Below are 27,132 nucleotides of genomic sequence, written 5' to 3' on the forward strand. Positions count from 1 at the left end.
GGAAAGAAATGCTAATGCAGAATATTATATCTTCACTGGGCGTTTTTTTGTTGTTGTTTGTTTGTTGTTTTTTTTTAAGGCCATTGAAAAAGTTTATGATAGGTGAGTTATTCTAGAACAGTACTTGTTATACATTCATCTGTCATAGGAGATTGCAGAAGTCTTCCCTTCTGCTCAAGGGAATATTCAGTGTGTCACAATATGCATAGAAGGCTACCAACTCTGCATCCTCCATTAAATTACCTTTGTGATAGGTTAGAATATAAGGAGCTTGCAAAATGCTTGGTCTGAAGTTTCTCGGAGATTTTCTACTCTTACTCCTAGGGCTGCAAGAGGTGCTGGTTGGGCTGTGTGTGTTTGTACAGTTTGACCCAATCTGGGTGTCTTAACTTGTTACCTTGTTGAGTCATATATTCTAGGAACTTTGTATGTCTGAGAACTGTGAGGCCTGAAGCAAATTCTGGGAACTGAGGATTTGATGAAACTCTTAGACTAGCTTGCAGAAAGAAGGAAAACATAGTTTGCTATCAATAGTTTTCAGTACACAGTGGGATTGTGTTGAGTGAGCAGTTTCGTCACTGGGGAACATGAGGTTTGGGTGCAGTGGCCTCTGCTGAATCACTACTCCTACACTCAGAGTATTCATAATGCATGCTAGATGGATATTAGCATGTGTTTTCCTGCCGTTACTTGTGTGTTGTTACCTAGACATCATAAGCAACTATTTGCAGACCCATCAAGAGTTGCATGCAGCTAAGGAGCTGGTTCTGGTAAAAGACAGGGATAGTTACACATTTTGTTGCAAGGTAGCAGGTCCCTCCTCCTAGCTACATGGTTAGCTATATATATACATTTCAATGGGGAAGCTGTTGTTTTAACTTTAGGTCTTAATGTCCAGATATCTCATGTAATTTTTTTTGTCCAAGGATGCTCCTACACAGACAAGCATGTTATTATAAAGGAACTGCTATATTTTTGATTTCATGTATCAATTAAAAGTAGTTCTGAAAAGGAAACCAATCCATAATCCAATATTTTTCTCATTATTACAGGCAGAGAAGGGTAGACTGCTGATTTTACCCAGAAACACTATCAATATTAAATAGCTCTATTTGTCACTCAAATTAGGAACTTGAGAATAGCAAGGTTTTCGAGAAGGGGAAGTGGGTTGCATGGCTAATGTAGACTGAAACAATTGGAGGATGGGGAGGGAAGACACAGAGGGTAGTATTCCTGAAAATGTGGTTTTAGGCCATCTAAAGTCTTCTCTGAATGATTTAAGCCTTAATTTTCTAAATAGTTATTTAATCTTTATCTAGTTGTGCGTCAACTTCTAATCAATACCTGTATCTTCTCTACTTTATGTCTACATATATGAAAAAAATACTTAGTTGTTTTGCAAACAGCATCTGACCTAGGAATGTTTTTTGTTTGAATCTGCGATGCTGCTCATTTTTTATAAATTTATGGTCCAGAGCAACATCCTGTGTGGTTTTGTCTTAACAGAATGTGGTTAACTGAAGTGAGAGCAAACTAAAGAAGAAAAGGAAGAATTTGAGAAATCTTTTCAGCTACCCAGTACACACAGTTTTGCTTCAAATTTCTTCCTACTTTTGGCAGGAGGACTCTGGTCCTCTAATATGAGCTTTATAATAAAGGAAAAACTTCCTGGTTATATTGAAAATTTTTATTTAAAAAGCTCTTAGGGTCCCTGATAAATATATAAATGGTTTAGGAAAAATCTGGCCTTTTCTATGAAGAACTTCAATATTTTGTTATGTTGCATTGCATTGCATGTGAGCAAAATGAAGAACAAAACTCAATGCAAAACAAATTAATCATTGTCATTCTTGAAATAGATCTTATTTAATCTGTTATGGAAGGAAAGCCAAAGAAAGAAATGCAGAAAGGTACTTTCCAGGATCTTTTAGCCCAGCTCTGAACCAGAACTGTCCAGGAGGGCTCCATTGGGCTGTATTTCAAAACAAAAGTTTTAATCAAAGCAGTTGATATATTAAAAAAACAAAAAATCCCACAGTTTTTCTTTCCCAACTAGAAAATTGGTTTTTGTCAGGGAATTTTTTTAGGACCCCAAAGACTTTTGTGCACTGCACAGTAACAGAAGAAATATCTGTGGGGTTCTTGGCTGTGTTTATTTGTTTTTATTTTCTGTATTTTTAAATAATTTGTCTAATTTTAGTCTGAGGTGTGTCAAAGAGAGAAACTGTATTTTGATTAACAAGAACATTTTAACAGTAGGCATTATTTCTTACAAGTGAAAGAGAAGTTGCTGCAGAAAAAAAGATGGAGAAATTATGATTTAAACTTTGAAAAAATGTGTGCCTTGGAGAAGAAAGCTTTAAAAAAGGGTGATTTCATAAATAGCAACAGCAAAACAATGTCCAGCTTAAAAGGAAAGGTTTTTTTTTAAGCTATGACTTCTAGCAGTCTGAATTATTCACTTACAGTACCAAATGCAGCCAGTAGATGCCTGCAAACACCATAATATAATTATATCTGAACACTTGCAGAAATCACATATGTAATAATTTTGCTTTGCCATTGTGAAGGATCAGTAATTCACATGTCCAACCTTATTACCAAATATGTTACAATCTCTCTTCTAACAAATTCCGGCCATAATGTGAACAGATGTGCAAAGCCAAGATCATTCTGAGTGACAGAGTAGTTCTTATGTCTAAAGATAGTAACATGTTCCTTCAACTGTCGTTCGATATTTGTTATTTAGTTGTGAAACTGCATTCACTGATGCGTACTGGTACCATGAAGTGAAACAACACAAGAAGGTGAATTTGGTGAAAAACAGTAATATATTAGACTCAGGAAACAAGCAATACAAAAAAAAAATGACCTATCTATCCTTCATGCTTAGCATTCATAGTAGTTCCTTTATTCTTGTATAAAGTCTATTATAATAAATTTAGACCTTAGGAAGAAAGTTGTTACAATGCAAATTAGTCATGGGGAGCTGACTTTTGGTCTGTTAACTGCATCTGGATCATGCAGTATATCCAAATTGTCTTAGTCAGAAAACCGGCACAGTGGGGACAGGAGCAGTAGTGTTAACTCTGAAATCCAGGAATTGTGCCAAAGTATTTCTGAAGCATGTCTGCTTGAGCTCTTCTGCCTTTCCTGCCCCCGCACCCTCCATATAGAATCATAGAATCCTAGGGGTTGGAAGGGACCTCGAAAGATCATCTAGTCCAACCCCCCCCTGCCAGAGCAGGGTCACCTAGAGTACATCACACAGGAACGCATCCAGGTGGGTTTTGAATGTCTCCAGTGAAGGAGACTCCACAACCTCCCTGGGCAGCCTGTTCCAGTGCTCTGTCACTCTCACAGTAAATTTTTTTTTCGGATATTCACCTTGAACCTCCTATGCTCCAATTTGCACCCATTCCCCCTGGTCCTATCACTGGTCATCACTGAGAAAAGCCTAACTCCATCTCCCTGATACTCCCCTCTTACATATTTGTAAACATTGATGAGGTCACCCCTCAGTCTCCTTTTCTCCAAGCTAAAGAGACCCAGCTCCCTCAGCCTTTCCTCATAAGGGAGATGTTCCACATACATAGGTTAATTAGGTTAAAAGACAAGGCACCTGGAGAAAGTACTTGTAGCAATTCCTTCTTCCTGCCTTCTGTATTCAGTTCAGTTATCCCAATTCCTACTTGGAAATCAGTAATGTTTGGGGGAAATTTGCTCTTACGCCAAAAGATTTTATTGGTGCCTCATTTTCCTCCTTCATATGTCAGAAAAGTACATACCTGATCCAAACTAGAGGATTTGTGTTAGCAATGAAGGGGTAATGAATTTTTCCAGAGTGATGACCCCTTTTGTGTTGAAAATTAAGGAAAAAGATATATGACTTTACTTTTCTTATTGGCTAGTCCCTGAAGGAGTGGGGAAGGATTAGAAAAATTCTTTGAAACTTCACATCGAGATGGCAGAATTTGTTCCATCGGCTGATTCTATTCTACAAGTACAATAATTATATACTTTTTAATTATGCTTCTGTGAGATAGTCAATGTAATTTAGTTTCTAAATTTAAGAGGGTGTGATCTTTGCAATATTAGTGTTATGAGACAATTTTATGAAGTAGTATCTCAGATTTATGCTTTCTCTCACCATGGGATTTTACGCTCTTTTAGAAGGCAATAGATGTGCATAGTCTCTGAAGAGTGAAGCTGGTGATGTGTAGTTAGTGAAGGGGTTTACTTATTGATGCAGGTTTATTAATAGCGTGGTGAACTTCTAGGAGCAAAGCCTATGTATGTGAACTTCCTAAACATCATGGCAATTATTACCTGAGAGGCATTTAACTTTCTGTGAGAGTTATTAACCATTTCTGTTGCATTTTTTTTATAGGAAGTGTTCTCAAAGGGAATAATACTGCTCTCTGCTATAGCAACTGTAAGAGTTCATGGAGAGAATAAATTTGAAGTTGTCACTTCCCATAGGACTTTTGTCTTCCGTGTGGATAAAGAAGGTAAGTAGAACATGTGTACTTCTAGTGATGGCCAAAAAGCCATGTAATCACTGCTGTTAAATTATTTTTGTGAAACATAATTTGATATATTAGCAGAAGGATTTCTGGCATCCTGCTGTTTTGGGCTTATGAAGTGAAACTGGAGATAAGTGTGAGCTTTCTAAGAACAACAGAAATTTTGAGGGAATGGCTTTAAAGATACCAAAATGAGAATGCTACCTTCCAACTCTTCTGTCTCCTCCCCCATTTGTCCCAAAGATGGATTTTCCTGGGCATTGCTCAGCTCTCACTAGCAGCTCTTACAGCCTGTGTGCTCTTAGCCGTCTTCTCCAAGTCACCACTCAATATAAAATTGACAAAGAGCAGCAATTAAGTTGATGACTTGAATGTGATTCTGTGATCAAAGGAGATCTGGGTTTTTTTTATTTGTCTTTGTTTACTGCCTTATACAGTATTTTCAGCCATGTATTGACAGAGAATACAAATCTAAATTGTAGTAAGGAAGTTAGTATGCCTTCTAATTTAGTGCTTTATCAATCTACGGCTGTAACGTGGAATCAATAGCAGTGCATGTGTGACTTATTTATGGAAACAATCAGAGAAAATGGAATGCATAGAAAAAAAGATATGCAATATGTATTTACAGCAGTACATGCCAGAGCCATTATAGCTAAGGGTCTCTCAGCATTTCCATTATCAAATCCCATTTTTATAGGTTATAGCTTGGTTGTAAACATTTGCTGCAGGCTGTAACAGGAGTGCAGCCTCAGTGAACAAATCCTTCTTATCAGGTTTGGCTCAAATAATTTCAGGCGTTTTTATACTCTTAGCTGAGTTTAAAAAGTATGTCTATTTTTATTATTTTTGTCTTTCTCTTAAAAATTTATTTTTTACTTTGTTTATAAATTGGAATATAACTGTCTTAGTGCAGTACATTTTATAAGGCCATAATTTGCTTTATGGACCGTTACCTTTGAATACTCTAAAAACGTTTGCAACTTAACACTGACTTATAAAATATATTCAGAGCAAGTGCTTGATATACATGAAATCGCATCTTCATCTTTGGACATAGTGGCCTGTCTGTAAAACTGTTCACTTGTGGTTAGAATTGTCTGTTGTAAAAGTAACTTGGTCCTTACTGTATCTAGAGCTGCATAACATTTTCATAGTAAATTACATATGTAACTCTGCTTGCTTTCCATTATGTGCAAACTGTTACTTAATTCTATTTCTTCTGTGGATTTGTGGTGGGGAATTGTTCTGGGACTATTTGAAGAGTACTTAACTTCTTTTGTTCAAATCAAAAGATTTTAGAAATGGAGACTTTAATACATGCTTCATGCTGTGGACCTTGTTTATTAACATTCCTTTCTTTATGCTGGAGTGTCAAAACAAAGAATGTCATCACTGTTTTCATTGCCCTGTGTTCCTTGTTATTCTGCAATCAGTGGTTACAGTGCTCATTTTTTCTACTTTCAGTGCTCTGATTGATTATTTTTTGGTATATAAGAATTATTTTCAGATGAATTTAAATATCTAGAAGGAAAAACTATGTGCTTGGAAAGTTCAGGGTCATTTTAGGACAAAAAACTTAGTAGTTAGGTGACAGCAATGAAATAGAGCCTATTCTGCTCAGTTGTAGTGAGATTTTGTTTAATAAATACTATTAAAAAACCCAAAACTTTTAGACTAATTTGATTCCCTCAACTGTGCTGTGTTATTCCAGTGATCTTTTCGAAGTACTTGAAAAGAGCATGTATTAAAACACAACTTCTAAGATGGGCACTTTGATCACCTTCCCTGTGCTAGTGGCCGCTCTTACTCTTCAAACTTTTTGCTGATGCTTAGATTTATTTATTCCTCTTGTTGTACACATGACATTTGTCGAGTAAGCATGTTATTGTTTCAGCAATGGTCTTTGCAGTGTTTGGTACTGGTTGTGTCAACTTTATATACCATGGATAGAACTTTCCTTCCTTCCCTGCCCCCACCAAGCACCCAATATGTTTTACGACCTGAGTCCTTCAGAGCAAATGATGTTCCAGTCACATGGGGCAAGTCTAATTCACTCAGAGTATTCAGTGTTAAAGTATATTGATCTTAGTTTCATTCGCTATACTCAGATATTTCGCCAGACTAAGTGGAACTTTATTACTTCACCTGCTTGTGTTCATGTATTTCTAAGTTGTTAAATTAATAATATATGCAAAGATATTCAAACATGCTTTTCTTGATTATTCAGTGCCCCTGACAGTATCAAGCTTAACCACTAGACCTTAATGGAATAGACTATCAGTTGCCAAATGTTTTTGATGAAGAGCACGGCCAACTGTAGAATAGCACTACTGATGGCTTGCCCCTTCAGTGACAGATGATACTTAGGCTCCCTGATTTTTGCTTATGTAACTTCTGTAATTCTTTCCCATTGATTTGGTTTCCAGGAGGCGAACATGCCACTTGCCTACCATCTCAGTCTTCAGGCTGTCTGGAATTAAGCATCTTAGAAGTAATACTTATGATTTTATGATTCTTCATCATCAGTTTGTGTAACTTTCCATTTGCGTGTTGATTCCTGGGAATCAATTGGACAGCTGTCTTTGCCAACATCTCCACTGCTACAGACTCTCATGTTATTTTTATTTACACCTCCTCTTCAAGGTGGATGATCTCTCTAATGTAGTGTAGCTGTACTGTGCACTAGCATAGCATAATAGGAACAGGAGAAACAATGCGTAGAGCAAAATAGAGTTGCTGCTTAACCGTATATCTTTGATTTTATTTTTTTCTTGCTTAGAAGAAAGGAATGAATGGGTTAATACAATGCTCTATGCCTTGAAATCACAGTCTGAGAATAACTCTCAGTCTCGAACTTCTGTTGCCCCCGAGAAAAGTGGATATCTTGAGCTGAAAGGATACAAAGCCAAAATCTTTATTCTACTTCAGGGGAATACTGTGTGGATCTGCAAAAATGAGCAGGTAAATTTTTCATATGCTTTTTGTGAATGAATGCTTATGAAGATGATTTAAGTATCGAGTTGGAAATTGATGGCTCTTTGTGAATAGGTGCATTTCAGTATAAATGCATATATTTTTATATGGTACTTTATTGCTGCAATTCTCAGAAGGCTTCAAAAAGCAGACAAAGTATCATTATGTCTATTGTACAATGGAAAAAATTAATATATAATGAGGTGAAGTGAAAAGCCCTGAATGTCACAACAGGTTTGTAGCAGAGCTGGGATTAATTCATTCTTAAAATGTGTGCCATACACACTCTACTAAATCAGAAGGCTTATTTTGTGCACTGCTTTCCCTGTCCTATAATACAGTGCTCTGGAAAATGTGCTATACAGAAGTAGTTTGTGATACTACATGATCAAAATTGTTGTTCTTTATATTTTTGAGACCCTAGATTGGTCAGTTTCTGTCATGCACTGTAATGTTTTAAATAAATCCAGTATTAAAAAAACCCATGAAGTAGGCCTATCATTTCGGCTCCCAAAATACAGGGCTTCAAGTTTTGTTTTGGGCATGAATATATTACAATATAATCCAGTTAACTGTGGAGCTCTTTAAAATGCTGCATTTAGGGATAAATTTAGGAATGACTGTGTGAACCAGTGGATGAAAAATCTGTTGTAGGACATTAAGTGGAAGGTACTGTTTCTGTGTGAGTAAATTGATGAGAAGTAGGTGGAACCTGGGAGGGTGTTTGGGGGAAGTATTGTTACATACTTTTCTTCTCATTTTCTCTCAAATTTGTGTACAGGAAAACTCCTGTTTCAAATGTGGATGATCTCCCAGTAAGCCTTGTTATTTTGGAGTTGAACTCACTTCCTCTCCTGTTTTTCTCTTGAATGTGAAATTACTTAGAAGGGTTTGAGGGACCACATCACATACTGTTCAATATTAGATTTTACTGTTCAATATTAGATTTTACTGTTCTTTCCCAGGGAATGGAAGGAAATTTGAGACTGAGAAAAGCACTTTTTTTTTTTTTTCTTCCTCCCCACCCCCCTCTCCCTACTGTGTTTAAAGGAAGTTTTACTTGTCAGGTACATTCTTTGAAGTCAGTCAACAATCAAGTACTCAAAAACATGATGCATTTTATGGAGTTATACTGTTCTGTAGCTCTAACAAAATTCCACAAATAACTTAGACATAGTATTTTACCAAAAGTGTATTGGCTACATGTAATATGAATTTAAGCCTGCATCATGTGTTTTGCTGAATGTGCAGCATGGAGAGGAAGTGGTCTTCATGCTTGAGGACAGTGCTCTCTAGCTATAATGAAATCCGCAGTCTTGATTATTGTAATGAATAGGTGACCTGGCAGTTAGTTTGTTTATTTAAGTACTGTTTAGAGCTAGCTGTCTTTAAAGAGGGATAAAACCAAAATGCAAAATCCCCCCTCCCCCTGAGAAAAGCACTTTTTTTTTTTTTTCTTCCTCCCCACCCCCCTCTCCCTACTGTGTTTCAAGGAAGTTTTACTTGTCAGGTACATTCTTTGAAGTCAGTCAACAATCAAGTACTCAAAAACATGATGCATTTTATGGAGTTATACTGTTCTGTAGCTCTAACAAAATTCCACAAATAACTTAGACATAGTATTTTACCAAAAGTGTATTGGCTACATGTAATATGAATTTAAGCCTGCATCATGTGTTTTGCTGAATGTGCAGCATGGAGAGGAAGTGGTCTTCATGCTTGAGGACAGTGCTCTCTAGCTATAATGAAATCCGCAGTCTTGATTATTGTAATGAATAGGTGACCTGGCAGTTAGTTTGTTTATTTAAGTACTGTTTAGAGCTAGCTGTCTTTAAAGAGGGATAAAACCAAAATGCAAAATCCCCCCTCCCCCACCCAGAAACGCTATATTTCACTGAGGTGCTCTTATATCATTCCAATAGAAAGAATGAAATCGACCAACTTTCAGTACACACTCTGCCTGTGGGATGACCTTCAGTGTGCTGCAATATTCAATGTTACTGTTCATCATGGTGTTTCCAGGTATTTCATCGGTAAGAATCCCTGGAATGCATTCTCATCAGTGAAAGTCTTCTCTTTGTGGATGCTCATTCTAATGAACCACTTTTACTGTCAGATTAATGCAATATTGAATCTTATACCCCTGGATACTTTTGAGTGCTCCCTTATGAATGTTCTGAACTTCTGGATTAATGGACAAATGTGGTACTTCAAGGAGGTATACACACTTGTGGAGGCATTTCTCTTCCAGAGCTGTAGGTCATTTGAAACCAGCTGTATCCCTCTTGAGATACCCTGTATCAGGCATCCATTTTTTGCTTTCTTCCTTCTTTCTTACTTTACCTGCATATAACCATTAGGAGCATCTTTCTTGCCTCAAGTAGTCCTTTGATCTTTCTCTTCTTATGGGGCACTCCCAGCTCTGCCCACTATAATGAGTCAGTTTTTCTGACTGTGTGTGTTGATACTGTTACAGAACCATTCACTGATGAAGGGTTCTTTATTCCTCTGCTACATGGCTATCTAAGATAAGACTGTTCCCCACCCCCTGTCTATCAATGTCCCTTCTTACAGATTTTTTTTAAAATTACTATTTTGTGTGTATGTGTGTGTGTTAGTTCTATTGTTTGTGCAGCTGTATGGTAAACTGTATCAGCTCTGCCCTTTCAACATCATTGATTTCAGATTTGCTTTAGCTGATCACGAAAGCACACTCTTATACAGCCTTTCTACTAGATGTTTATTCCATTCTACTACTTAAATGATCTGCAGAGATCAGTAACTGCAGTGCAGCAGAAAGCAAACCAAAACAGAATGAAAACCTGAAACAGAATGAAGGTTAGACATTCTGCCAGTCTGTCAGCCCCTTCCACATGTATGAATATTACGAACAATGGTGCAAAACCAACTTCTTCCCAAAAGCTTGCTTACTTTTACTTAAAACAAAAATATTCCTAATGGTCCTAAGAGGTTTCTTTTCAATTCCTCCATTTGAACAGTGTCTCTTTCTTTATGCAATTTCTAGCTATTTGAAAGCAAATAGCTTCTGTCCTTAAGTTTTCACAGCCTGTAGTTCTTCTCTCAGTACCTCTTGTGTTTTATTTTCAGGTTGAAAAGTTATTTTTACTGCAGCAGTGAAGAAAAACCCAGTAATACAGCATTAATCCATTAGATGGCTCTGTTGTTCTAAAAATCTTTCCTCGTCTCAGATTTGTGTTTTAGTCAGTAATTACCAGGCAAATATGTCCAGGGATGTCCTCAAATCCTGTTCATATTGGAATTCACATCCATACTGGAATGACTCCCAGAGAGACTTGGAGAGCTTTATTATAACTGCAGTGCTAAAAGACACCTATTTAGACTTCTTACAATGTTGAGATGAGATTTGTCCAAGCTGATTCATTGATTTCTATTAAACTTGATAGAAGAGAGTCCACTGTTACTTTAAAAGATTTTTCTTCATTGTTGAAAGTGGAGAAGTTCCTAAGCCAAATGCCAAATCCTAACATAACCACCATGAACTCTGTGAAGTTCAGATTGAGATCAGAACATCGTGTCTCAGGCCCATTTCTAGTTAAAAAGTGATTGGTTTAGCTTGAGCTTCTGGCAGTGATGTAGTGCTAGAATGAAACCATCAATTTCTTTGACTCTCCAAGTAGTGTGAATTTCTTAAACTTCCTCTCTGGAGCAAAAGTGAAAAATAGATCGTACAGAATCAATTTATTCAACCTGCACTTGCTGAAATTCCCATTTCTGTTGGAAAATCATGTGTGCTTAAATATAAACATGTCATCTGATCCTTCATGACAGCTCAAACATTGGCTTGAAATGTCAATCTGATGTGGTGGTGTCAGTGGTAACCTCCCCTCTGTGACCATCAGAAGGGCTCTGAAAGATGCTTGCCTGATCTGCTAGAATATACCCACTTTGTTAGGGTATATTTTAAGATTCACTAGTATTTAAACTCAGGGAGAGCCTAGGTTTCACAGTGTTTGCACTAGAATTTGACTTTGATAAAGAGAATTCAGGATCCTCTTTGTTACTACTTAGCGCGTTCTGAAATAGATGTATTTACCTGGGATATTTGAGAAAACTTCACCAAATATGAGGACTAGGAAATAGTATATGTGGCTGAGTGCCATAATAATTTGTGATTTATTTTTTTCCTCTGTGCATGATGCCAAGTTAAAGCTTGAATAGTGATGAGTATTTTCTCTGTTAGGTACAAGCAGTAGTACCAATTTTTTATAAAAAGCCTTTTGTTTCATTTTGGCTCGGTGCTCTTACTGATTTTTGAGGGTTTTTTTTTGTTTAGTTGAAAATAGAAATTATTTGGTCTGTGGCAGATGGAAATGTTTATTCATGTCGAATGAACCAGTAAGAGCGTGCCTAGTCATTTTTGTTTCCTCTCTACTGCTAATGGTGCATTTAAAGAAAACTGGATAACATCAGAAGATGTGTTACAGGAAATGTTATTAAACAGGTTGAAGATGGGAAATAGTACTGTAGAGAAGTGATAAAGGTATAGATGGGAGGACGAGAGGGGAAGTGATGTGAATGCCAACAGAGGGAAGTGGAAGGAACATGTGCATGTGTCTCTGTGCGTAAGAACAGTGATCTGTCCTTATCTCTGTTAAGAAATACAAGCTTAAAGGGGAGTGCTTTGAGCAACCTGACTGAGTGAAAGATGTCCCTGTCCATGCAAGGGGTTATACAAGATCATGTTTAAAGGTTCCTTCTAACGCAAAACCTGTTGTGATTCTGTAAAATCCAGTGCCAGAGACCATGTGGATGTGGTCTGGGGACGCACTTAGAAGTCTGTGACTTTCTGGAGTATATCGATGGGAATTCAGAATGATGCTCTGCAAGGTGGTTGTTCATTAGGAAATGCTCTGTAATCCTGTTTAATAATCATGAACGTGATGGATGAGAAAGAGGTAACCTTTTAAAAAATTATGTAAAGAATCTATTAAGTACAGTAGAAACTGTATAATGATGGAAGGTGAGCAGGGAAGCATAGTTGAATGAAGTCTTGAAGATTAGTAATGATTGCCATGATAAAACAGCATGAGATCCTTTTTAATGTATTTAGATTGTTGCCAAATATTTACAAATATGAAATGGTTCTAAGGTCATGGCAACAGAAATATGGAAGAAGAGGTAGAGAGAGAAGTTGAATGTTGAAAAGAAAGCAAAATAGTTGCTTAAAGATTTTGAGATCTAATGAGGAACCCTGAGAAAAGCATCTGGTGGTTTTGGAAAGGATGCTAGGGGAAAGAAGTAGGGAATTCAAGTCAATGAAAGAAAGTGGGAGGAAAAGGGGGAGACCTTTCAGACTTTGAAAGGTGGTGAGAGGAAGGGGAAGAGTCTGATATGCACTGGGGTGGTGCAGTGGAAGGTGGAATTATTGAGAATGAGAACACAAAAACCACTGTCATCTATGTTGCTGTGTTCTCCCTGTTGCCTACCCATCTCCCCTGCCCAAGAGTACAGGTGCTTTTGGTTATTTTGTGATGATAGTCTGTTATTTGTAATAACTCCTAAGCTCTCTAAAGAAGAGTTCTCTGCTGGTTTGCTGCTGTGGACTATGATCAAACTTGTTTGCAAACATGAATTAAACTGACCTGGAACTCCATTAAATAACAGGAGAAGTTCTTGGTTTAAAATCAAATGTATTGATAGGTTGGTAACTTGAAGTGGAAGCAACTGATACAGATAGTTAAATACAGTTGCTTTCATCATGCTGTAGCTGGAATGATAGATTAAGCTCATAGTACTAATTTTCCAGCAGTTCTTTGGCAAGAAATTCATACTGATCTTCCATGTTCGAAACTACAGTGAAGATCAATTGCTATGCATGGCATCAGAAACAACTAAACAGGAAATAACTTGAATTCTCTAACAAAGCTGAAAAGCTTCCTTTTTTTGCTTGTTGTGCAGTGCAAAATGAGTGATTGCTGGAAATTAGGTTGAGTGGAGGAACTCAAGCCATTCTATGATTACAATGAAAAAAGATTTTAGAGTGTCACAGCACATGTGTAAACAATTGAAGAAGGTTTTAGATCTACTTATGACAAGGTTATAACACTAATAATACAGTATTGTGGAAATCTGTTTTCCTCTGAGAGTACTGGAATTACCTGACACCATTATCCATCGCTATACGTGTTACTTGCATTTAAGAACTACTAGCTTGGCTTTACATCCTATGGTAAAATGTTCTGTTGGTTCAAAATCCATAAATATAGGAAGAGGAGCATCATTATGTGTACATTAATTTATAATGGTAGAACATGGCTGCATGTATTTATTTAAAATCACATGAACTAGTTATTTCTGTATTCAATGAATCTGAATGATTGTATAATCGATGTGTGTATACACACATACACATGCACAATGTGTATAAACAGAATTTTTTCTTTTTTGTATGTGCAACAAAAAGGTTTGAGATGCAACTGAAAAAAAAAATTCTGGAATAATTGTTGCTTCTTTCAATAGCTGAATGTACTGTGGAATTAAATACAGCTAGGATAGTATTTTGCAGTTAGTTGATTCTTGTTTCATTGTAAGCATATCAGTTCTTGGAAACATGCTGCAAAAATATTCAGTACCTTTAGTTTGCTTTTTCTCCTTTAAATTGAGGGCAACGTAAACCACATTCTTCCTATCCATCTGTCACTGCTATGTGTTTGGGACAGAAGTGACTTTAAACTCAACAGTGGCAACACTGTTTACTCTCTCTTTTTTTTTTTCCTCCTCAGCCTGCATCCTTTTCTTCAGGTGTTAACCTAATTACTATACCAGAAATATGAATATCTATGGAAAGTTATAATGACATTACAAGAGTAAAGAGCAGAGCATTTCTGAGGCAGTGGAGACAACAAATCCTCACTGAAGTGTTAGTTCTACAAGCTTCGATAGATACAAACATATGTTAAGATAGTGTATGTGAATTCCATTTCCTAATTAATTAAAAATACCATGTTATGCCTTTGCAATTTTTTAATTATTTAGCATATATCTTCAGTTACCAACCTGCCATTTTTGAAATCTGTTGTGACTCAATTAACTACATGTGGTTTATGAGTTTAAACTGTAATTGGTGTGGCAGAGCTCATATAAGCAGTGTCACAGAAAGATTTTTTGGCACATTGCCCATGTAATAAAGAACTAAGTTGTATGGATACCCTTCTGTGAAAGTTAAACAGAGAGATGACACTATTCCTTTGTCCTGTCTGAAGTGGAATAGCAATACTCGTGAAGACTTTAGGATTTGCCTAATCTAGGATGAGTGTGATCAGATGAGCATTGGCAGTCACATTATGATGATTAAAATGTTCTCCTTGGTTGCATTACTAAGTAAAATGGATTAGCATGCATCAGCAGGAGACCAAAGAGTATGCCTGTGATTCATTAATGTCACTTGTAACTGACACCGTAATGTCTAGAACCCCAAGCACTTAAAAGCAGATGATTGATCATACTGCATGTAGCTTGCAGTAGCTGAACAGAAGGAAAAGCACAGTGGTTGTAAAGAAAACTGTTTTGGCATTCATGGATTTCTGTTGTTCCTTCATTATGATTTTCAAGATTGGATGGTGTCTCTTCAATCTCTATTGAAGTTCAGCAGAATAAGGACCATTGTAATTTGTTTAAGATGCCCAGAAATTATAGTCATCCCTCCTTTTTTGTGTTTCCCTTCATACTCTTTCACCCCCTGCTTTTTTTTCTTAGAAACGGTTAATCAAACAGTGGACACTTGCTCCAGAAGTGTTGTCTGCTGCACGGTGTGCACTGGAAACGTGAACAGTATCTCTGCTAGCAGTAGAGAGAGAGCTGCTGGAGTGGCTACGGGACTACTAAAATAGTTAGGCCATTTGAGTTTTCATCAGTTATTCACAGGGAATGTTTTAAAATAAGCATTTTATAGCTGATCCTTAAAATATGGAGAATTTTCGTATCATTGTAGCTTAAGTGACATTGTAATCTTTTGGACCTTCAATAAATTGGTTTTGGTTTGTGCTGGTTTGCTTATGTTGGTTGGAGTAGCGTAGCATTGTTCAGATAGGAACAAAGCATTATTTACTCCACCGTCTTACATCTACAAACTTTAAATCTAAATAGATGCACCACCCTTACAGCAAAAGGAAGGGAATTTATGATTTACAGCATAGTAAGAATGTGGAGGGTGGCTCAGTGCTTTCTCAGCAATAATTTCTGTCCCTGGTTAATAAATCGCTAGGCCAACAAATTTGAACTTAATCAACTCAAACTGAATTATTGCCTCATGAAGCACATCAGTGACATTGTTATCAAATGAAATTCTCCTTCTTAAAGATTTTGCATGCAAATAATATCTTGTTAGACATGGCATTTTTAAAAACTCATTCATTAAAAATCAGTGTCATACAGGTATTTCCAGAAAACTTCACTCGAAAATTGTTTCCATCTCGGCATGTGTGTCCTGCACCCTTCCTCACCTGTGCCTCTTCCCCAAAGAGCCACCAGAGTGATTGATTGATACATAACACTTTTAAAGAAACATTTGGAAAATGTTACATGTAATGAATTGTAGAAAAAAAATCAAGCTTTGTTGCCTTCACTTAAGGTGAAATGTTGCCAAAACAATTGGCAGTGGGCAGCTGGAGAACCATTGTGAACAGGTCTGCACAGTAGTTGAGAAGGAAAATATATTCAGCCTAGTAACAGAGAAGGTGGAAGCCAGTTGTTCAGGAAAGAAAAGATGGAAATAATCATGTTTGTATTTTAAGTGATACCTAGTGACATTAGTATGTTTGGAGCATTTCAAACAACTTTCATTTGGTTGGGGATGGGGTTTTTTTATCTTTTAAGGACATTTATGTTATATTTCTGCAGTATTTCCAATAAAAGTTGTTTCAGAAAACAGTATCAGCATTACTTTGTCAAGATGAGTTAGGCTATTAAGGAAATACTACTGTGTGTTGGATATGACTCCATTTTGATTATGGCAAAATTACTCTCTGTCTTGTACGATCTAGTGTTTTCAAATTGTACAAGTTTCTATACTCGACAATGAGGCAGAGAGGAGTCTGTATCAGCTACAGTGCATTTTTACACATGTATACATGTCTGCAGCCTGATGTTCAGTGTGCAGAGCTGTATGAGAGAGACACGAGTGAGGTTTGAAAAAAGTCTTAAAAGCAGTGTGGCTGCATTAGTAGAATTGATTCGGCTTTGCATACGGCTTCCCGTTCCACAACCAGCCTGTCTGGCACTTGTTTGAGAGGCTCTGCACGATGTTGTGTGATGATGAGAGGTGTGATGTTTTTTTCCAGCCTAGGGCTGTAATTCTTTGCCATGGGGTCATAAAGAAGTTCAAAGGCAGATAAAATGACAGCAGTCAGCAACAGCAGCTCAGTTCCTGCAACACAGGAGTAATTGCAGCCCATTATTACAATTGACTCTCGCTTCTCTCCCCTGAAGGAACTGAGCAGCTGCCAATTTACTGGGCTGCAAGAAAACTGATGAGCCAGGAGATGGGGGTCATAACGAAAGTTGAGAAACTGATCAAGGCAAAATTCATTAGTCCTGAGTAGCCATAAGAGAAGAGAAGGAGACAGTGCTGACTGGTCATCACTGATGCCCAGGTAGGAGATGGATTCTGACTTCAGGTTGGTTTGTTTCACCTTGCACTTCTTTTTTCAAAAAGAGAAGTGAGGGGGTTTCTTGCATATTTTGTCTTATTTTGTTTTAAACAAACCAACCACACAGCAAAGGTACCTGCCAATTTGATGTGACCTGCCTAGAAAGGGTTTATTTCACCTTGAATAAATACATCAGCTGTTCCTCTGTATTTTCTTTGTGCTCTGTAATCATTATCATTCCTATGCATCAGATATTTGTTTCTCACTTTCCTTCTACAGCTAAGAAAGGATGATATCTAACTTGCTTTGCCTTTTTTCTTTTATTTAATGACAATGTGCAGTTGGTAAAAGGTTTAAGGATGATCATAGGTATTTGCACTTGCCTATGGTAAATGTGTACACTTACAAGTTAGATGTGAAATTTTTGTGTCTTTTGTTGGTGTTTTCAGCAATAAATGCTAATGTGGAAATAAGTGTTGCATCTACAGAAACCTCTATTTCAGAGGCTCTGTTTCTTCATCCTCCTCATTGATGAGGCATGGAATATCACAAACATACCTCTAATATATGCAGATGTACCTGTACAGGAATTTTACAGGAAGAAGAACAAATAAAGGTTAGTAAGAGTTCACTGTAGGTACAAAACCAGAAGATGTTGTCTCATCACAGTTCTGCATGGTTCTGTGGTGTTGGCTGTTCAGGTCTTCTAATTGTTCAGGTCTTTCATCTGCAGGCCTAAATTAATAAATATTTTAAAATTAATCTTAAGAGCCCTGTGCAGATTTTGTTTTAGCAGCTTGTCTTTCTAAATGGAAAAGTTAAATATGCATTTTCAGTATATACAGGGTAGTTTAAGGAAAACTGCTGCTTGTAGGATCTAAACACAAATACCAGAGGTGAATCTCTAGCTCTGTGAATGTCAGTTGGAGCTTTGCTATTAATGTCAGAGTTGCCAGTTTTTCATTTTAGTTTCAGTATTTTGTTTCATTTCTAAATTCTTGTTCAACCTAGTTTATTAAATACCATGGTGATGCTGGGAAAATTATACCTTCTTCTAATTTAAGTGTGTTTGCAGATTGCAGCTGCCCATTCTTCCTAACATAGGAGGATTTTTAGGAAGATTTTGTGTTCTCAAAAATCTTTGTAGAATCATCTAATCCTCCTCACTCACAATTGGTACAAAATGCTGCTCCTGGTTTTTTTATTATCCTGAAATGAAGTGATTTTATAATACTAAGTCTCATTCTATTTTACTGTTTGTGGGATTTTTTTTTTACACTGTTATCTTGGTCCAGCCTTTGCAATTTTTATGCAACTTGTATGTTGAGATGAATGTACATGCCTCCAGTTATGAGCCAGGACAGCTTTTCCATAACTGTGCATCACCATGACATAAAATGGGTTCAGTTTGCTGGTTTCTAGGTCAGGATGTTGCTGTTAGATGAGCCTTTAAATCAGTGCTTCACTTCTTTTGTCTCTTTCCATGAAAGCTACCACTGTACATACTAGTCTTTAATAATCTCTCATTTGTAAGGTATGTTGACTTATCTGGATATAGTAATATGTGTATGTTTCAAAATAATTTTTTTTATTGCATGATTTTGAAGGCTGCTCTAATAGAAAATTGAGTAAACAAGTTTGTAAACTTGCAAAAAGTAAAGGCTAAGCTTCTATGTGCTACATTACTCAGAGTTTATTAATAGTTTTAGAGTAGCAGCTTAAATAGTGATCAAAGACCATTGCCTCAGCCTGGGCTCTGAAACAGAGTTAAGATGGCTGTTGGCAAGTTTTGCTTTTTCAATCTCTTTAAATTCACAAAAGCTAGATTTGTTTCTTCCTTGTGTAAGAAGATGGATGGGAGTGAGAGACTTGAGAAGTGAAAAGAATACAGGAGACAGGTCATCAGCATCATTATGCTACAAAGGAGCCACATATCTGTAGCTTGTTTTGAGTCCTACAAGACCTTCCACTATTGTTTGTTTTGTGATAACAGGAAGCTTGGTGAAACAAACAGATGATAAACATAGAAATAACCAATGGAGAAAATTAGCTACAGATCATGTAATTAATTTTTTAATTATTATTATTTTATTTTTACCCCACCAACTAGCTCTCTAGTTCATAACACAGAGTATGAAGGCTTTTTGAGAGGAGTATTTTGTGCGTTTTTTTCAAGTCGGGTTTTTTTTTTGTTGTTTTGAACTTCCAGTTTGTTGTGGTATTTTCTTTAGAGTATGTTTGCTCTCTTTGTACAAAAAATGCGTATTTTTCAGTTACTCTTTGTTTCTCATAAGCAGAAAAGAATTTCATTTAGAAATACTGATATTCATAAAAAATAGATTATTGTTGTTAATCAAGACAGGTGTTTTTCTAAGCTTTAATAATAAAATCAAAATTTTAAAAATTTCACTAAAAAAGGTAATGGCTTTTATATGAACTCATAATAAAGGATATTTACAATGGATTTACTAGAAATTCAGTAAACTCTTAGCATTTAATATTGGAGCTATCTCAATGTTTAAGTAAAGAAAAGTAGATTGCTTATTTGTAAGCTGCGTTGGCTTATGAAACTATTTTACATATTTGCTTTTTTAATCGCATCATTACCTTCATGACAAAAAGCCTAGGCATGTACGAAAGTGAGTAGCTGCTAAGCAGTAGCTGCATGTGTGCCCATTAGTGGTTTTGCTTTATAAAAAATCAAAATACTTTCCTCACATTCATCAACTATTTCCATCGTTTTCATCTTTGTCTCATAAAGAGAAATCAGTATGTGTGAATCTAAAGCAAACAAAAGTATTTTCTTTAAAAACAAAAAAGCAAAACAGCCTCTTCTCCCCCTTATCTTTTTGGTTGAACTAAATGTAAGGAGGATGTCTTCCCAGGAGAAGAATGCTGCAAATGACTAGCTGGGTTACAAAAGATTCCTATTTATCAAAAGCCTCTGAGCAGCGTTGCTGTTGTCATGGCATCAGCCCTCTCTTGGTCCAGGCACAGAAGAATGTATGGCAGAACTGTTGGTGCTGCTGTCCCTTCACTGTTTCAGAATAAAGATTACAGAAGTGGGAAGAATCCACAGATCATGCTTTGGACTCCTTAGGTTTCTGATTCTAGGTGTTAGTGGTTGCTGCTTTATACTGGCTTCTAGAAAATGTCTGTACCTTCATGGAGCCTAAATCTTGTTCTTCAAAGTTATTATGCATGCATGCTCATACTCAAAATACAGTTCTTCTACTAAATATGTATTATTATATATTAAATATATATTGTATCTTAAGAATTAATTTATTTTGCTGATTATCTTAGAAGTTTCTGAATTTCAAATTTTAAGCAAATCTGAAATTTGTGTGGGTTTCATGTCTCCTTTCTGCTACAGTGGATATATCTTAAACATATGAGAATTCATGTGTGAGTCTATACTTTCAATAGCTAATTTTCTTTTAAATTGAAGATCATAACATCACTTTTTAGAATGCAGTTTCTCTGTGAGCAGCAAGTGTCTAAAATCTCCCTAGCTGGAAAAAGTACTGTCCCTCTCTCAGACCAGAAGGGTCATTCAGTTTTGCAGGATCAGAAATCTGAACTGTTAGTTTTATTGTCATCAGCAGAGAAATCCTATAGTGATTCACTTACGATGGAAACATTTGCCTTTTTTTTTTTTTTTTTTCTTCTTAATAATTTGTCTTTTGTAAATTTTGAATTGGAAAACAACAGAAACTGGTTTTTTAGATGTATCCAGTTTCAAATGGATCAAAATAATATAATGCTTGTAACATATGTGAGAACATTTTTTTTTACCTTCCAAGCTTGTAAAATTGTGGCCAGTGTTAAGGACAAAAAAGGCATTACATCCAGGATCCACTAGGATTGTATTTCCAGAGTCTTTGCATGATCTCAAGATACATTATTTGATTTCTCTGCACACCTGTCACTCCAGCTGTAAAATGCAAATAATACTTCCTGCATATGTTGAACAGGATGGACTATTAATGGGATGGACTATTAATTGGACCAGTAATGGGAATAGGGAGAGCAGTTGCAGTATGTCAGTGCATAATGTGCACTACACCAGCCAAGGAAAATAGGGGGTTGTTGTGGCCCAGGTGCAGGACCTGGTAATTGGCCTTGTTGAAGCTCATACCATTAATGTTAGCCCAACAATCCAATCTATCCAAGTGTCTCTGTAGAGCCTCCCTGTCCTCACCTTTTTTTTTTTTTTTTTTTTCTTAATAATTTGTCTTTTGTAAATTTTGAATTTAGTTTGAATTTTGCAGATTACTTAGAGATTAGATTCATGAGTAAAAACAGCTTTGGAAGCTTTCTCCATCTGAAAATGTTACTTTTGCTAATACTGAAGGAGAAATTAGGAGTTATTTTGATTTTTGAAATATGCTGTCACAGAATTAACTTTTATTTTACTAGAGCAGGAGGTAGCAAGTTTTTATGTATACAGTGACAATTAATTGTCTTAGGACCTTACTGTTTGCAGTCAATAAGTAAAAGCATCGTGCTTGGTCAATGGTATTTTCTACTGGTCAATGTCATATTGTTTATCTCCAGGTAAATTTGGAAGAAAGTAACGACTCCATTGTTTGGAGACTTTCTTGGTTCGTTAGGGGATCTTTGCATCTTTTTCTAATGTACAGTGACGACTATACAAAAAGGTCTATAAAGAGACTTGTCAATTTTGCATGACCTAGATTTTCAAATATCACAAGAAAGGTCACAATCTATCCTTCCTCTAGCAGTTTGTCTGGACTATGAATCTTCAGTGTATATGCAAAGCTTCAGCAAGAAAGTTATAAAGATATGCATTCAGAACCGTAATTGTATGGGGTACTTTTAAAATACACAGCTCCTTCTGGTCTGCAGAGAGCAGTTGATAAATCTTCCAAGAAGGCTTCCAGTTGTGAAGCTGTTCCAAAGAAGACTCCAGATGGCTACTTGAAATTTGAACAGTGATAGCTATGTTTAAAAGTGTCCTTGTACCAACAAGAGGGGCTCTTGAGTGCTCATTACAGGGGAAGTATTTAAAACAATGTGTTTGAGATGGTGGCTACAGGGATACGTGTTTCAGCTAAATGAAAAATAGGCAGGTGGAAAGGATTAAACAGTAAAAGTGAGGAAAATTGAGGAATTCCCAGATAATATTAGGTTTTGCCTATGTTAAACTGGCATCACTTTAAGATGAAAAATGTGTGAAGTGAGTAGGAAGAAATGAATTCTGAAATGGAATGAATTTCCATGTGTTATGAACTGTGCATCTTGAGGAGCATGATTGCCTCTTTTAATGAGGCAAAGCTAAAAATGGCCATTGGAATAATAAAGGTGAAAGCCTTGAATATAGGCTGTACTTCCTCACAGAAGGCTTTGAATTTTACTTGAGCGTTTATTTAGCTGCACTCTATTATTTTGTGAAGTTTCATTAAGGAGCAAAAGTAAAGATCATAGCTCAGGCAGGCTGCAGTTGCTTCAGCCTCTCTAGCTAACAAGCTGCTGATTTCTGAATGAAGCTCCATGCTGCAGAGGAGCCCTATTGGAGGGGACTTACCATAATTGTTCAAACTGGAACCTTGTCTGCACTTGGCTTTCACATGGCAGGGTGGGATTGGCAACAAAGTTTTGTCTCTCTTGCTTGCTATCTGCAGGAAGACAGCAAGGCAGGTTTTGTATGTAGTGTTGCTGGCTTGCTTTTGATGCTTGGTTCTGTCTTGTGTGCCTCAGATGTGGGACTGTTGCTCTTCTCATATGTTGAGTGACAAGAAAAAGTGCATGCAGAACTGAGTATAGTCTGAATCACACTTTTTATGTACCTCAACTGAGCTCTGAAATTTAGAATAGTTGAAGAATTCAGTCCTTACAGTATTTTTCTAAAGCAGCAATGCAAATTACTGTGGTACTTCTAAGTCATGTACTCTGCTTTCCAGTAATAGCTTTAAATTGCTTAGTGTTAAAAGGTACAGCTTTATGTAGTATTCCGTTCCTTACATTGATGCAACAGCTCACACAAATTGCTTCAGAAGTAATGAAAAGGTTATTGGACCATCACTAAATGGCATGCATGCAAATTGTTTGTAATGGCAGGGCATGGCAGTAGCATGATTTGTTGGGTTTTTTTTTGTTTTTTTTTTCCTGCTTCAGCATGTTTCTGCACAAGTGAGAAACGGGAATATTTGGATTTATAACTTTTCTTCTCATCTCTGTTATCATCATCTTGCTTTGTTACAGTCCCAGTGAATTAACACTAAAGCTTCTGCTTCTGGGATTGGAGAAGAGGGGAGTGGATAAATTTAAGAGTCTAGGTCCTTCGCTCTGACTTACCTTCCTTAAGCCTTGTTGAGACCTGAGGTATTCAGTGACTGCTATTATGTGGAATATGATGGAAGCAAAGCACCTATCTTGAGTAAAAACTTACTTGGGGTTAGGCAGAGAGACAAATGCTCCTGTGGTTATGTAAATTCAGTATTGTGTCCAGTCCTGGGCTCCTCTGTTCAAAAGGGACAGGGACCTTAACTGAGAGAGTACAACAGAGGGCTACGAGGGTGATTAAGGGACTGTGACACCTACCTTACAAGGAGAGGCTGAGAGATCTGGGGCTTTTCAGTCTAGAGAGGAAAGGCCAAGGGGGGATCTAATTAATCAAGAAGGCAGGGACAAGCTCTTTTCACCTGTGCCCCGTGGTAGGATGAGGGGCAGTGGATTCAAACTTGAGCATAGGAAGTTCCACCTCAACATGAGGGAGAACTTCTTTACTTATGAGGGTTACAGAGCACTGGAACAGGGTCCTCAGAGAGGCTGTGGAGTCTCGTTCTCTGGAAACTTTCAGTACCTGTCTGGATGCCTTTCTGAGTGATCTGCTCTAGTTTTTGGTCCTGCTTTGGCAAGTTGGACTCAATGATCTCTAGAGGTCCATTCCAACCCCTAACATTCTGTGGTTCCATGATTTTTTTGGGAGAACTTAGCTAAAAACCTGTCAAAATTCAAAGATATGTGTGTAATAACATTACCACAATTACAGATTTGTGCACCCACAATATGGAAAAACTGGACTTATTCCTGAAACTTTAATTTCATCCAGTTAAATCTATGTAATTTGATATCGAGCAGTAAGTACTATAATATGCTATTTTCTTCCACATGATCACTACCTCATTCAGTATATTGTTACAGCTTGATAATTTTGATTTATTTTCATGGAGTAACCTGTGCCCTTTTTGTTGCACGTTGTTGGAAAGTGCCTTACAGAAAGAATCCTTCACCAGTAAAGGGATGTTTTGTATGGAAGTAATGATCAGTAATTGCTGTGCTTGACTAATCGAAGAAAAACAAATAATTTATTTTTCATCAGTTCCTGATGGGTAAAGGAACATGATTGACTACTTTGTATGACCCCACTGTTCCAAGAAACAGAATGAATTATTCAATGCCCATATATATACCACATATATACTGTTCTTTGTCTTTTATGGGGGTTTGGGAGGGAATAGCTTTATGTCAGGCTATGCTCAAAGTACTGTTTTCATAGGTCTCGGCTGAAGTTCCAGTTGCTCAGCAGTTCAGCAAATCAAACCCTAGAGCATAAAGTCACGTACTAAGAAATGAAAAATGTACAGTGAAATGACTGTATGCTAAGGCTTTTGATTTGCACTGAGTAGCAATTGGCAAAGGCAAAGATAAAGGCTGACTCTCCAGGATAGTGTTCAGTCACTTTAATTATATGATCCTCCTTTTTTTTAAAAAATGTGCAACCTATACAGTAAGGGGCCTTTCATCTTCATCTGTCTTAGAACCATCCCATACAAAAACAAGGGGTGGGCTTGATGGTGCATAATCAAGTGATTTAAAATTGTATTGATACTGCAGAATACACACATGTAGCTGCTGAAGTGAGTGTTCTGAATTACATAAATAAAAAAAAAAAAAGAAAGAAAAAGTTTTATACTTTCCGGGGAAAAGAGGAATAGTTTTGTAGGCGAGGTCTGTTCATTAACTGAGAACCACAAGATTCAGCATCTGACTGCAGATTTGTTTAAGAATTCTATAGAAAAACATGTGTAGGCCCATTTTTTAGACAACATACCAAAAGTTCTGTGTTCAGCAATGCTGAAAATTGGAGTTGTTTATATGTAACTGCATGATCCTATTCATACATTTACTTACATTTCCCTTACCCTTGGTGTTTATTTCTGTGCCTGTAAAACAGTGGTGATACATATTACAAAAAGTATGAAGCTACTCCAGAAGCTCCTTGTATTTCATCTATAATATAGTCAAAGAAAAGTTAGTGAGGTGTGTATCAGGGTAGCTTTTGCCTAAGAAAAGATAATACATTACAGAGAAGGCAATTTTGTCCACTTATGTGCACTTTATAGATATATGTTAAAGGTATGTTTAAAAAAAAGTTACATAATTTCACAGACTATATACAGATGACAGATTTTCATAGAGGTTACGTCTTTCAGACAGGGGTGTGTGGCAACGGGACACAAACATTACAATTATCTTCCTTCCAGAAGGAGCAGCAGGTCACCAGAAAAGCAATACTCATGTAATAGTTAAAGGCCTTTCGCTATTAGTATTTTTAACCTTCAGGTAACTGTGCTGTTTAGTGAATAATTTTGATTTGTTCTTATATCTGTATAGAATTTGGATTTTTTTATTTTTTAAAAAAGATTAAAGAATTTTTTTTGTTGTCAAGCCATTTCTCAACCTTTCTCCAAGTTCATTAAGATAATATACATATTTAAGACATCTATATTTTATTTAAAAAAATAAGCCCTCAGCTTTTTCTCTGCATTTTTGAAGCATCTTAACCTTTTCTTCATTTGTCAGAAAGTCTAACACAGTTTATCTGAAGCAATGAGCTTCCATTCTGTAGAAGTAAGACAATTCTTAGCCTGAAAAGATAGTTCTCGGTCTTGCTGTCAGTACATTTTGTGTAGTGCTTGAATGGCCCTATTGTCCTCTTGGGCACTAAAAGTGAATGAATTTATCTTTTGAAGTGGAGCACTTCTTTTTTCCCCTGTACCAATTCCCTCTTCTGTTTCTGAAGGAGAGAACAAGACTGCACTCCTGAAAGCATATGATTCTGAAACTTGAAAATTAGATTCCAGTGTACATGTCACTCTCAAAACCTGGTTTATGCCAAGTGTTGTACAGTTACCATGAAGAGTTTGTTTGGACCATTATGGAAATAACTTCACTCTAATGTATGAAAGAAATTGGTTAATTTGCCACAAACTTGAGTTCTGAAAAGCATATTCCTCACTTCTGACTTCTTAAACTTTCTGACATTCCTCACACTGAAATTCAGCACTGTAAATTCTTATGCACTTGCTGAAAGCAAACATGATAGTTATTCTCTCTTCAGTGGGATTGTTCATACACTGAATGTGTGCAAATTTTTGGAGGGTTGGTGTTCCAGCTAAATTTAGGTCAAGATTTCCAAATTAATACATTTCATTTCTAGAGTGCTTTCTTATTCTGCTTTGTGAAGTTTAGTGTAACAAAGTTTTGTGTCTGTCTTTACAGACACAAACTTGTGCAGTTGTCCACCGGTAGAGTTCTTTTGTGCAGCCTCTTCCCTTTTTGCTCCAAGGAAATTGGGTGCAGCTGACTGAAGGCATCAAGAACAGATTGAAGGGAATATAGGACAGAGATTTTCAAGAAAGAACAGTATGGAATAAGTAGATGAATAAAGTTTAGTTACTGTTTCTTTTCTCTAATATCATGTAATGAAATTCCCAGTTTTGAAAAAAAAAATTAATAATCCAACCTAGATAAACATAAGGAGCTGCCTTGTTGCACAATTAGTATTTGGGAACTTTTTGAAGCAGGATGCTGCAGAGGCCTCAAAGCATGAATTTGCATTCCTTAAGGATATGACTGTCAGTTGCTAGTAAGTATGATGGCTTGGCTGCAAATATTTGTTCAGGGACGTTCTGAGCTGGAAGTCCTTAGATTGCTGGAAGCTTATTTGGGAAGGTGAGAATGTACCTTTT

At 36.7% G+C, this 27,132-nt stretch overlaps 1 protein-coding gene across 1 annotated transcript in view; it reads left to right on the plus strand.

The window, feature by feature from the left end:
• Positions 1 to 27,132, plus strand: part of ARAP2 (ArfGAP with RhoGAP domain, ankyrin repeat and PH domain 2) — a 114,626-nt gene that overhangs the window by 18,539 nt on the left and 68,955 nt on the right. The window contains exons 7-8 of the mRNA XM_010006130.1: positions 4,391 to 4,511; positions 7,309 to 7,490. Of these exons, the coding sequence (XP_010004432.1) occupies positions 4,391 to 4,511; positions 7,309 to 7,490 (303 nt within the window). The remainder of the gene's footprint in view (positions 1 to 4,390; positions 4,512 to 7,308; positions 7,491 to 27,132) is intronic.

Source organism: Chaetura pelagica, unplaced genomic scaffold (genome assembly GCF_000747805.2).
Source record: "Chaetura pelagica isolate M959 unplaced genomic scaffold, ChaPel_1.0 scaffold189, whole genome shotgun sequence".
In the NCBI taxonomy this organism is placed as follows: Eukaryota; Metazoa; Chordata; class Aves; order Apodiformes; family Apodidae; genus Chaetura; species Chaetura pelagica.